General features: G+C 42.0%; 1 protein-coding gene across 5 annotated transcripts in view; it reads left to right on the top strand.

The window, feature by feature from the left end:
* Nucleotides 1-13,534, top strand: part of LOC135257492 (protein spire homolog 1-like) — a 55,962-nt gene that overhangs the window by 32,404 nt on the left and 10,024 nt on the right. For 2 of the 5 annotated variants that reach the window (XM_064340262.1, XM_064340281.1), the window contains exons 5-12: nucleotides 4,276-4,350; nucleotides 4,522-4,686; nucleotides 5,460-5,546; nucleotides 6,331-6,460; nucleotides 10,601-10,648; nucleotides 12,168-12,337; nucleotides 12,521-12,611; nucleotides 13,038-13,180. In XM_064340262.1, the coding sequence (XP_064196332.1) occupies nucleotides 4,276-4,350; nucleotides 4,522-4,686; nucleotides 5,460-5,546; nucleotides 6,331-6,460; nucleotides 10,601-10,648; nucleotides 12,168-12,337; nucleotides 12,521-12,611; nucleotides 13,038-13,180 (909 nt within the window). The remainder of the gene's footprint in view (nucleotides 1-4,275; nucleotides 4,351-4,521; nucleotides 4,687-5,459; nucleotides 5,547-6,330; nucleotides 6,461-10,600; nucleotides 10,649-12,167; nucleotides 12,338-12,520; nucleotides 12,612-13,037; nucleotides 13,181-13,534) is intronic. The other 3 variants (XM_064340291.1, XM_064340299.1, XM_064340270.1) reach the window with 2 other exon arrangements.

Here is a 13,534-nt window from a genome sequence, read left to right as displayed (position 1 = left end):
TTACTGGAGGGTAAAACAAGGTCGATAGCATTCAGGTTGTCGTTTGGTTACCTCTGGTTTATTGGATTTTCTGCAGCACAGGAGAGAACGGCGAAAGGCCAGTGACACACCGCTCAGTCAGGGCCAATGTGGGTGTGAATAAACACACTGTTAGCTTTGTGCCGGTGTGCAATATTTGCCCTCGCACCAAAGGGTGAGACACTTAAGCTGTTGAACCCAGTTCTCCTGGTGGTGGTAATCCTTACTGCTGTTTTTACCCTGTCTGCATCCTGCTAGGACTGTCTTAACATCTGTTCTCTGGGCTGCATGTCAGCAGCAGGAACACTTTTTGTTTTTCTCATTGAACTCCTTAGTTTTACATTATATTGCAATGTAACAATGTCACCCTTGACATCTGACATGAACATATAAATAAACTCATTTATATTACAACAAATAAAAATGGGAGACTATAGAGAAGAGAGAAAGGATTGAAAGAAAGTCAGAGTAAGTGTAGGAGGTAAAGGAGGATATGAAAGTGGCATTTTAAACATGTAAAAAACTGTCATTAAGTCGTAGGAAACACTTATCAATGAATTCAATAATGGTTTGCCATGCTTTGTGAGAAGTTTTCATTGTGTGAATCCAATCTTTTCCAGTCTGAGAGTAGACACATGTCCAATTAGCTGATTGTGTGTGGGTTAAGAACAGTAGGACACCAATGATTTTTATATATACAATCATTTACTAATCTATTTGAGATTTTAAGTCTCTTTTGCAAGGAAGAATTTGGAGATGGCCACAAGCAATGCATATAAATGACTGTCAAGATGAAACATTCTCCTGATACTTTTTTAGGCTACTCCTCCTAAGATTAGTACTCTCTTCCTCTCAGGAAAAAGATGTCGTGGACTATAAGGTTGTCGACCCTTATGAACACAAGTTACGCGCTGATTGCAGCTTTGGCCCTAAAGCGTATGCGAGTTTGTGCTGATGCAGCACTTTTACCTTTGGAATGAATACACCTCAGGAACATGAAAAACTGCAAAATGGCTGCTTCAAAATTACTTTAAGAAGGCAACTGTAGTATATTAGGAACAACTGGGTTCTTTGGCTCTCAAGCATAGCCACCTCAGCCTCATACTGGAATCCTTCCTGTGAATCAGCACAGCACATGGTCTTCTCACACAACGCCCCTCTCTGTGGGGCCTTTGAATGGAGTGGCGGATTTGGTTGCATCTGGTTACATAATTCCAGATGCAACAAACGCAAGCAGATCCTTATTATGCTGTGGAAAAAAGGAGATTAGTGGGGTTTGGGGGGTCAGTGGGACACACGATTGTGTTTCTTTAATCACAGAGGGATACAGTGATGTTCAGAACAATAACGTGCCTTGTGTTACAAGTAAATAATAGTTGTTTAGGTAGGTCTCTATAGGTGAGACTGGTAAATCCTGCCCCAAAAAGTATGTTTTAACAATGGAATTTGCTTCAGTTCTTGATGAATCCATCGCTTCTGTTTTTCATACTAATCATTAATTAAATGAATCAATCATCAATGAACATGCTGCACTATATCCCAATTAAAAGCCGTTCATTCAATCTCGGCCACATCTGGTTACAGTTTAATCATGAGATTAGTAGGGGGACTTGGGCAAGATAACAACAGAGACATTTCCTACAGAAATACACACTTCCCTGTAGGATATTTCTCCTTTCAGGGAATAATGTGAGGTTGATGTTCAAAGTCTTTCAAGAAAGCTTTACAGTTTTTGTGTTCAAAATGTTTTATAGGTTTTCTAAAGCACAGGAAGTGACTAGGAAGCTTCCAGATATATTGGTGAATTACATTTACAGCTTCTGCATCTCTTCTTAAAAGTAAAGAACAATTGTTCAATTTCATTATGAGCAGCCCCTTAATGAAATGGGTGTTCTGCTATATATTGTAAATATTCTGACATCTTGGAAAATATAATGAGAAAGATTTTATATAGTATATTCCATTTCCATTATGGCTGCTACCTTTATAAACAATTTTTATATTTGTCTTTTTAAAAAACATTTACAAAAAATAGTGGAATGTGGAGAACACGCAAGAAAAAATGGTTGCTGTAGAGATTTGGACCATATGACCTTATAAAGCTTGACAAAGTGCACAGCATTGCACTAAGTGCTTGAAGTGACACAACTTTCCCTGTGCAATCTCACTGAACACCCTTTCTAACCTAAATTATCAAGACAACATATCAAAGATATCCAGACTTAATTTAACTTCATAATGCCCATCCCTTCGTGATTGATTTCTTCAAAGATGTCAAGTTTGTCAATGTTTATTTTGTGTGACAGTGCTTTGTCTTAATACTCTCTGCAAAGGAAAACAGGAACAGAAATTGGGGCTTGGCTGCTCAGCGGCCACATCATTACCTAGTGCCTGAGAGGGAGGGAGACTTTTTAAAATGTAAATATTTGCTTTTGTTTTGTTAAACTGTCTTGTTTAAACAAATGCTAATTGGGCAATCAGGTGCAGTTGTGCATATGATTAATGAGAACTCCCACAGTCATGGGAAAGCATTTTTTTTTTAAATAAATGAAATGGATTATTTTGTAATGCGCTTCTTCTACTTCTTTTTTTCCTTCTAGCTCCTTCTTCTTCTTCCCTCACCTTTCCTTTTTCTTCTTCTTCCACCTCTCCTTCTTCTTTCATTTCTCTTTCACCTCTTCTTCTTCCTCTTCCTATTCTTCCTCCTCCAGTAGATTTCATTTTCTTATTTATTGTTAATAAAATGTGTTGTTAATTTTTCACAGGCTTCTTTGCTCATTTTATCAAAGGTGTAGATAAGTTTAAAGGGCACCATAGATATGTTTTGTAATTTCCATGGCAATGAGCAAATAGTTATCCACACAGTCCTGATGGGTCCTCCCTTTGAGTCTATATAACAATGCTGACAAAAGTCACGGGTCACCTCCTCCCTCCACTACAGTGATCCAGTAGTACTAAGTTGTGTTGTCATTTACATTCAGTACTTCTCCATCAGATATCAGCCTGAACTTCCCTGCTCTTTAATTCCGTCACTGGAAAGGAAGGAAAAACTCATCTCGGCTTTCTAGTATTGCTAACAGTGTGCTTATCATCCCTACGTCAATAATAATATGGGATAAAGAAAGTTATGGGTAGATTATAACAATCAACATGGAACTGATGTCATACTGCACAAAGGGCCTTGGTGTGACGATTTGCAAATTTGACAGTAATAATAATACAGTGCCTGTGGCACATCTTGACCTGAGTGACTGCAGCATTATGGCCACTATCTATCTCCAGTGAGCCCTTCCTGCAGTTAGAGCCATTTTATGACTCTACATGTCGGGTGACAATTTATGTCCACAGGTCCCAAAAGGTTGTAGAGCCTCGGTAAAGATGCTCTTGCTTTATAACCAGGCTCTTAAATCAGAAGGATAAATGAGGCCAGCTCACTGCAATGCCTCAGCATGGGAGAGCATCTGTCTCCGGCTACTGGTCCTGGTTCAGCGTCTATCTGTTTCACAGAATGGTTGCAGTTTGGAACAAGGGTGCACAAGCTGATCCTGTATCATTTTTTTCAGGCCACAAATGTCCTTAATCCCCAAGTCTATCCACACTTTAATTTAAAGGGAGCTCACAACCTGGAGAGCCATCTTGCCTCCTGCTGTTTGGTTATAATTGAGCAACAACTTTTAGGTTAGTCCTGCTCGCTCCCTTGATGAATTTTGAAATTTAAAAGCATTGTAAGCTAAAGTTTTCCTTGATTTTTCAGTTTTAGTGGATTTGGCTACATCTGTTGTGACTGGTTTTCACTCTCCAAATACCAGAGTTCAATTTGAAACAAACTATTATTAGGAGCACATTGAGTGCTTATTTTTCTTAGAAGATAATCCAGCCGTATCTTATTTCGGAGAAAGAAGACTGCCTAGAGACAACCAACAATGCTGCCTTATGCGGTAATATTGAGCAACGTATCAAACCTCATTTTAAAGACGTTTTCAGAATTTTATGTGCTTGCTCTTTCTGAATATAAATCTGGGACTCCTGTCCTCATTAATGCTCCCAGTCCCAAAGTGAGACAAAAAAACTGGAACGAATATGGAACTGGTATGGAACTCCAGTGGAAAATGGCATGTAGGCTAGTTGATCAAGCCAGACAGGCTCAGTGGGGTCCTGTCTCTTTAACCCCTTTGGTTTATTTAACATCTCCTGCTCTGATTGGCTTAAGGCTGCCACCTCTTCTTGTGGTTTAACCCTTCTTTGTTTGATTGGTAGAATCTGCGGAAGATGGAGGGGGTCAAAGTCGAGCAGCAGGCCAGGGACCTAAACGAGCTGCAGAACGCTGACTGGGTAAGAATAGGGGAAAACTGATCCCATACTCCTTTACGGAAGGCCAGGGAAATGACAGAACTGAGAATGGTGGGCCGTGACTGGATGGTGTTGCACTGAACCCCACCTTCAGGGGTGTCTGCCCTCTCTGCCCCACCCCACCCTTCCTCACTGTGCGCTCTGCTCCTCCAGGCCCGGTTCTGGGTGCAGGTGATGAGGGACCTGCGTAACGGGGTCAAGCTGAAGAAGGTGCAGGAGAGGCAGTACAACCCCCTGGCCATCGAGTTCCAGCTCACGCCCTACGAAATGCTGATGGATGACATCCGCTCCAAGCGCTACAACTTGCGCAAGGTGATGGTGAGTGTGGGAGAGCCTGGGCTGAGGAGGACTGTGTGCTGGAATCTCAAGCGTTAGAACCCCCATGTTCACTTTAAATCTGCCGTCACTCTTTTAGCAGTTCATTTGAATGGTTTTGGTTGGAATCCAATTCTTTAGGTGCTCACATTAATTTCTTCCAAGAGTAGGCAATATAATTACCTCCTAGTAGTATCCTTTAATGACTACCTCCAGTAGAAGTATATTTAAAACAACAAAGCAGAAGCTTGAGAGATCTTGTGTAATTGCTTGATGAAAAACTGTCGTGGCTTTGATACTCACTGAGCGATGGTCTACGCATCAATCTTCAGACAGTGTTCTCATGGGTCCCTGAGAATTTAGCTTCCCCTGTGAAACATGCAGGCATCACCTGGGATGACTGTACTTACAACTAAAGACAGCAATGCCAATGAGGAACTGCAGAACATAACTGCTGTTATTTCCTGTTATCTCATCCCAAAGGCATATGGCTTAAGAGTGTTTTTCCTGCTCCTCTCCTATGCTTACAGTGTATTACATGCCCTCCCCACCCTGTCAGCAGCACGATCTGCAGTAGAACAGGCCTCTCTCCACCAGCTGCTGGGAGTGGTTTGTTGTCACATGGAATATGAGAGATTAGTCATGGATCACTGGGGCCAGGAGGCTGGTACAGCAGGACCACGCCCCTTGTTGTCTGTTTTATGCCTTCGGTCTACTCTGCATTATGCCTGCCTGCAGTCTGCTGTTTACCTGCCTGTGTCCCTGCCCCCTCTCAGGTGAATGGGGACGTACCCCCCAAGTTAAAGAAGAGCGCCCATGAGGTCATCCTGGACTTCATCCGGTCTCGGCCCCCCCTCAACCCTGTGAGTGCTTCCCCTCGCCTGAATGCGTTCAACGCCAGAAAAAAGCACAGATGATCGCTCTCATGCGGCCTATCCGGCTGAAACGCATGGTACTCTGCTGCATCCCACGGGCCGTGCTTGTGACGGTAGTTTCTGGGATTCCCATGTGACTGACGCATAGCCTCAACCAGGGAGGGAGGGTTCAACTTGAGCTGTCTCAGCAGTGACTCCTCTGGCTGATCTGTTGGCTGCGGTGTGCGGCTGTTGCCCCAGCTGCGTGCAGCCTTCCGGTGCAGTGACTGAATTACTTTTCTGGTTGACCACAGAGTGTAAAGAAGCAGCCCCTGGCTGAACACATATTTACTGATGTCTGACAGACGGAGGACATTGCAGGAATGGAACAGTTACAGTTCTGATCGAACTTTCCGAATTGGGAAATAAAATAAAATGGGGAATAGTAAATAATAATAAGGGTTGCTGGGTGGCATGTCCTGTTAAGGCACTGTTCTAGTGTGTGGATTGGCCTCGTAGTCTGCTCCCCTGAATTGAGTTTTTTTTCAGTGATGAGTGAGACTCACAAATGGAGGTAAAATTAAATGAATATAAAATAAATAATAAAAACTACATATGATGAATGCTCGATTCCTGTCACATTTTACAGATTAGCTCTGTTATATTCAGGGATGCACAAGAGATGGTGGCAGTATTCTCTGCTGGTTTGGACCTGCTTTGAGGGGGATGGGAGGAGCCTGGCCAGGCTTGTTGCTACGGTCTTGGGCTGTCAGTCACGCTTGTCTGCATGCAGGTTGCTGCGCGGAAGCTGAAGCCCCACCCCTATCGGCCCCGGAGCCTCCATGAGCGAATCCTGGACGAGATCAAGTCTGAGAGGAAGCTGAGACCCGTTTCCCCCGATGAGATGCGACGGAGCAGGCTCGGTGAGCGGCATGGCCGTGTGCAGCAGAACACATGCATGTCTACATACATGTCTAGATATATACACGCATACACGCATACATACATACGCACATGCTAGGGGTTACTGTCAGGATAGCAGTTTCACCCGGATGTTAAACAGTTGGGAGCCTCCCTTTATACACGTTACTCTCCCAGGCACAGAGCGTAATTAAAGATACATTTATACTTTAGAAGAGTGTTAACTTTGAGTCTATCTATCTTAATTGTCCTTTGGGAGGCCCATTCATATTGTTCTTCATTGCAAAACTGTACATGAATTACATCCTTCCTGTTTTGTGTTGAAACAGAGGTTGTGGTCAATCAGAAATGCAGAATTGAAATTTAATTGCCCTTTCTGGCTTTTTTGCAAAACAATTTTCAAGAAAAGTTAGCATTTTCTGTTGATCAGACCCCTTGTTTACAATGTATGACAGTGTGCCTTGGTGCCCTGTGTACTGCTGTTACACTGAGCTGTGATAGATGGAGAATGCGTCAAATATGAGTATGGCTGAGACAGAGTGGTCTCTGGATCCAGCGGTGTGGATCTGTGACCCTTCTCTGTCATTCTCTGTCTCTCTGTGTCTGCTTTGCCACATCATGCTGCTGCTTTGAGCGTAGATTTCCTGGCATACTTGTACGTGTACTTGCTATGTATCTGGACTGTATCCAGATACATCCTCAGTCTTTATTTTTCTGCTCCTTTATGATTTCATTGCTGTGGTTTTTTGACAGTTGCCAAATTCTGTATTTAAAAGAATGAGGGCAATCCATGTCATGGCCATAAAAGCCAAAAACTACACTGGTCTGCAAAGTAAATAATCACTGTAAAAGCGCTTTTGAAACCTCCCAATTTTGTGTGGGGAGTTCAAGGTGTTATTCACCAAAATGAATGCAATTAATGAGGGGAATTTCCTCTAGTTAACTAGATCTGGCAGGCTGACAACCGGAGGTGTCTCTCCCCCCCCCCCCCCCCCCAAAAAAAAAATAACAAGCTTTAGGACAGGTCTTTATGATCTAAAGTGAAGCATTCTATGATTACTGCCTTCTTTGTGTTCTTCAAGGTTTTCCAGATCCTGTTTTCCCATGCTCCCACTGTTTTGTGCTTAGCGAAGTGGCCAGAGTATAATCAGCATGAGGTTTTCAATGGCCTTTCAGATTCTAAGAGGGTTTTCAACCTACTGACACGGTTGCATTAACATCTCTCTGTAGTGGGAGACAGAGCTTTAAAACTGCCTGTTTTTCTGCCAGTCTGTACAGACAGGCTTTCTGTGGAAAATTAATTTGCTAAAAAAACTGAATATTGGCACGATCTTCTGTACGCTTTTACTGCAGTTCCCCTTTTAGGTACTGCACAAACCCAGAGGCAAAGTGAACTTACGTAGGTGAAATTTACAGGCTATAGTTTGTGGTGCAGAATTCTGAACAGTATAAAATTATTAATCAAACTAATGCAGACCTCCTTGTATATTTCTTTACTTCTTGTGAAACAAACACATGTATACCAAGATCAGGATATCTTATTGAAATATCACAAGATATAGACATGGGTTCTATTTGAATAAAGTAAGAAAAAAAGAAGAAAAAAAACTTTGAGGGATTTTAGGCTGGGGAACATCGCCTACTTCTTTGAAATTCTTATCTAACAGGAAGTTAGATTTTAGAAACCACTACCAGAAAGTTTGTGTGTGTTTTGCTTTGCCTTTGTTTTATTCTGTTCTGTCTTTGTATTCCTGCTTCTTCTTTAACATTCCAACTGTTTTTCTTGCAGTAATTCGGCCGCTTAGCATGTCTTACAGTTTTGACTTGTCAGGTAAAGGTTTCCCTGGCTACCTGACCCTGTCTTTATTTCACCGCCTGTCACGCCTGTGTTCGGCTCCATGGCTCAGCTTCTCATTTCATGCTTTGGCTGTTCCGTGGTCGGCTTTGACGCAGCTGCGTCACCCCTGGTGACATCGCATCAGACACCGGTCAGGGAACGGGTCAAGTGCACATAGCAGAAGAGGGTGGAGGTAGCCAGAGGGGTTTCGCATTGAGACAGACACTGACATAGCCTGAATACCCTATCAGATATTGACGTGGTAATTGCTCTCTCTCCTTCGCTTGTATACTGCCGGAAGTGCCGCAGAGGTGACAGACCATATACCGGGGAATTATCTGACCAAGTTAGAGGTTATCTAGGGCTGTTTTTGATAGCCATGTATCTCTGCTCAATATCGTCTTTGAGAATTCTTATATTGTTGAATCTAATTTTATAAGTTTTGTGTAAATTTGTTAAGTATTAGCAAACGAATGGAAGGCATCTTACCCAAATGCATATTGAGTAAATGACCTTTATGAAGTTGTTACTGGAACAGGCACGTTAACCAGCCAGGCACGTTCCGTAGTTGTTAATTTTTCATAGCATGGCCTCAGGTGCCTAGGAAAAAGTTATATTTGATTAAAAATTAATGGAAGTGAACAGCTGAATTCAGATTTGTTCCGTTTGCATATGTAGCGCTGTGTTTCATGGCCATTAGGTGAGAGGTCTGTCAATCAAGTATGAGTGAGTAGGAGGGCTTCTCTTTGCCCCTCCTCGATTCGGCGATTCCTGATGAATGGCTCTTAAAGATGTATTTGTTGCAAAAATGCTCTTTATCCCACCTTCTCTGGCTTAAATCTGTGCTCAGTTGGTGCTCACAGCTTCAGATCCTCCTTTTAGCATTACAGAATGAATTTAATAAACGTGTCATTGTCACTGGAGATACAATGGAAAGGATTCTCAGTTCCTGGCACAAACACTTACTTTTATTATTTATGTGAAAATTACACTCTATGCTCATTGTTAGTGTCATCACAAATAACACATTTAAATGTTTGCTGAAAATAAACATATTTTATATTTAAATAAAATAAAATAAGCTCTCTCTCTGGACATGTATCTCCAGTATCTGGTACCATAGGCCCATTTACAAATTAGAAAATTCCAGAGTTACTTCTCATTGGCTTCTGATTGTGTCAGATGTTAAAGATAATGGCTGGATTTCAGTCAACATTTCCCCTTAACTTTGACTAACAATTAAAAGGAATTGTAATGTTTACATTTACTTGTATGTCCAAGTTAAGAACAAATGTTGATTGAATACTGACCACTGTCTTTTTGTGTCAATATCAGTTTTTCTAAAGTAAAATAATTATATGACATTTTTTCTGTAGTTTATATGTGAAATATCCCTTCAAACGTGAGTTTTCAAAATGTATTCAGAAGTACTTTATGTGGTTGTGCCTAAACAGGCTCCTGTTTAACAAGATCTCGTCCTGTGAAGCTGTCTCTGATGATGAAATTTAGGCCTCTAATTGATGGGTTAATTCATAACCACAATTTTAGATGATTATCAACCACTTAAAGCCTGACCCTTTAAATAGCATTTAACATGGGGGAAAATGTGACATTTACTGCGTTGGTTCAACAGGCTGCGGTCCATACATTTACATGAATTCAGGATCTGACATGACAGCTTTGTTATCATAGGGTGAGGTTATATCCCTAGGAAACTATGATTAAACCTTTCAGAAGAACAATAACCATATTAACCGTGATCATAGGATACTGAATACTGCCTTTATTCTGTAGCGTTGTATCTGAACATGTTATAAACACAAAAATGGGTGTGCTTCTGTGTAATTTATATAACATACTGTGTTAATAATACGGAAACACTGTCCGAAATGACACAGTAATGTGTTAATGGTCACCGAAAAGAAGATTCCCGAAGGTGATCCTGAGATGCATGGATGACATCACACCATAGGTGTAGTATAGCAGCTGTTGCACTTGACCCCGCCTCTCTCTGGTACCTGTGTCTGAAGAGCGGCCATCTTGATGCCCGCTCAATGGCCCCATCTGTGACTGTGCCATAACCATGACTGTGGCCTGAGTATGTGCTGTGCTCCCACTTGCCATCTGCCTTGAAATGCGCTCTGTCTGAGTGTGCGTGCGTGCTCACTCGGTCTCTTTCCGGAACATACCTGTGTGAAGCAGGTGCTCATTGAGGTTTAGCGCGTGTACGCCTTGTGTGGTGTTTCTGGCACGAGCTATATTCCATGATCATTCGGACTCTATTGAAAGCAATGTTCCCTTTTAGGCGCTGGAAAAAGCTTCAGTACCCCTCAGGTGTTGTTATGTGGTCCAGGTAAAGTATGTGCAGTCCTGCCCCTTGTGCATGAGGCTTCTTTTGTACAATTAGCCTGGCTTTCTTTCAGTATGTATTATGGAGTTTTTCTGTCTAGCTTTCTGCCTGTCTGTCTGTGAGAAATTTAACTTTGAATGTGAAATGAGTGAATGTAACCCAACACGCTGTGTTTTTGTATATACAGCAACTAATTTACTCTGACACAGATTAAACGTCTTTAACAAGCTTCCAATACTATCCCTTTTGACAAATTTCAGTGGATATGGTTAGTCCATCCTTTGTTTGCAGCTGAGGGTTCTGGGTTGGACAGTATTATGCTGTTTGCTGTTTGAATGGTCTGCCAGTTGTAAAGTGTCTTTCTGTGTGTGTGTGCTTTTCGTTGGCTCAGTGAAGTGTGGTTGTGAGTGTTAATAAGTTGCATTTCAGTTTGGCAGCTAACATTGCATGTATTTGACCCACACCACATCACCCCTCCCCCCCCCCCCCCAACCCCCAACCCCCAACCCCCAAACTCCCTGCCTCTTCTCACACTCTTTCCCAAAGAACATCTTCCGGGAAGATGACCAATTTGTGTGGAATTCATGTTTTTTCATTCACATCTACAAAACTTGCTTTTTTAACATGCCCGACCTAAAACTAGTAATATTCACACCCAAGAATTTGAACTTACTGTTAAAAGTGTCTTATCTTAGAAAATATACATGGCCTTTTATAAGTATGTATGATAATTATATCGGTTGAGCTCTGTTGGGATAGGCAATCAGTTAGTAATGCTTTATCTTCTGTGACTTGTGATCAGGGTCGGTAGTGTGTGCTGTAAGCAGCAAGCCGTTACACAGGAAGAAAGCCCTCTTGTCTTCAGCTTGTGTTGTAACAAGACCCATGTGTAGGGCTAAAGAATTAGCAGTGGGAGGATAAAGTTGTTATGTAATAACTATACCTCCAATAGATTATCATAACCAAAAAGATTAATGCAAACCCATTTATGGGTACGGCAGCATGGTTTGAATCCAGACTACATGCTTGTAATGAAGAATTTATCCGCAAACACATTCTGCATTTCTTTATACTCTAGAAAAAACAGAAGCACTCTGAAAACTCTGAAGATTTTTAGTTTGGGAGCTCTGCTACAACCTAACAGTACTAACAAATTTTCACTTCTAAATTAGCCGCAGCATTCTATGGAAGAATTCTAAAAACATATAGAAGTGGTAGTTTTAATTTATATTTGAGGCAACAGTTATACTGTCACTGCCTCAAATATAATGCAATGGAAATGATATGTACATTAATTAGATTAATTCAATTGAAATTATTTACATTTTTTAAAAGAAGAGGTACTGCACATGTGGAGTACTATGTACTGCGTATACATGTATATTGGAATTCCCTGCTGCGTCACTTTTTTAGAGGTGGATCTACATTGAGCTTCAGCCTCCCCCCTCTCCCATAATTCCAAGCAAAAATGATGCATTTCCTGGTACTTTACGCTAATTTCTGTAATGGTTCTTGCATGCAGATGTGTCCAGCCCAGCAACCCAGAGGAACCTTTCCATGAGCGCGCTTGCGCTGTCCAACGGTATGCCACCGGCTCAGCGGAATGGCGCGGGTGGGGCTCAGGCCCTCTCTCAGAGGAAGAGACTCCTGAAGGCGCCCACGCTAGCCGAACTGGACAGCTCCGACTCCGATGTAAGTGGTGTCTTTCCCCTTTGGGTATGCCTGTCTTTGGTGTGACAGCCATGCTGCAGGTGACACCGTGCCCGTGTCACAGGATGAGTTGTGACAGGTGCATTGTGGGTAACTGATCCATACCTGTCTTGCGGGATGAATTGTGACAGGTGGATTGTGGGTAACTGTGTACCTATACTGCAGGATGACACTACACGTGTATCAGCTAGCAGCTCCAGCATTGCCACTTCATTGCTGGATGACACTTCTCCAGAGTCTGCTGTAGGAAAAAAAAGTAAGTGAATTCTCTAAGATGAATGGGCCAGCAGGTACTGTGCTGACTGCAGTCACAGTTTTCCTCTATGTTTTCTGTCAGTTATTTGCAAGCTCTGTGCTTTCTGATTGTCACTCATGTAATCTCTGTTATGTATTGTGTGACAGTTGGGGTATGTCACAGTTAGCTGTGCTATGTACTATAGGATGTTTTGTGATATTCAATGTTCTGTGATTGTAACTTTTACTCTATTTATTTTATGTTCTCTGTGTTTTGTGACATATATTCATCTCTGTGGTACATGCAGCTTGTGAACTCTGTGTTATAGTAACTGATAGGCAGCCTGTTTTGTGACAGTTTCTCATAATCTCTATTGTGTCTCCATTACTGGTGGTTTCTGGGTTGGTGTGTGACAGTTACTTTTGTTTGCTCATGTCCCCTACCCAGCTCCGCCCATGTTCCTGCCCATCTCCTCCACCCCCCAGCCAGAGAGACGGCAGGCATCCCAGAGGAGGCACTCCATCGAGAAGGAGACGCCCACGAGTGTACGCCAGTTCATGCCCCCAACCCGGCAGAGCTCCAAGTCTCTGGTGAGTGACATAGCCTCCGTACCCCCGTTACGTGGCCTGAGATTCACAGAACTCCTTTTCTTCTAGGTTAAAGTGCTAACTGCCATAGTTTACAGCTGGAATCAAGGCCTCAGTCAAATAATTATTGAAAAATGCTTTAACCCTTTATACAGCAGTAAAATTTAACATATTGCCAGTATTAACAGAAACATCTATTTTCACCAGTTGTCTTAAAGTGTAATTATTTCGTATTGTATGTTTTGGTTTGTAAAATGTTAGGTTGAATATACTCAAGGATCTGCAGTAAAGCTTTCAAAGTTTACAAACATCTAAAGAGTTAAACTGAGGTCTGCTCTCCTCTGCTCATACACTGTA

This window comes from Anguilla rostrata, chromosome 1 (genome assembly GCF_018555375.3).
Source record: "Anguilla rostrata isolate EN2019 chromosome 1, ASM1855537v3, whole genome shotgun sequence".
Classification (NCBI taxonomy): domain Eukaryota; kingdom Metazoa; phylum Chordata; class Actinopteri; order Anguilliformes; family Anguillidae; genus Anguilla; species Anguilla rostrata.
Note: the sequence above shows the minus strand (reverse complement) of the source record. Positions and strands in the feature narration are given on the sequence as shown.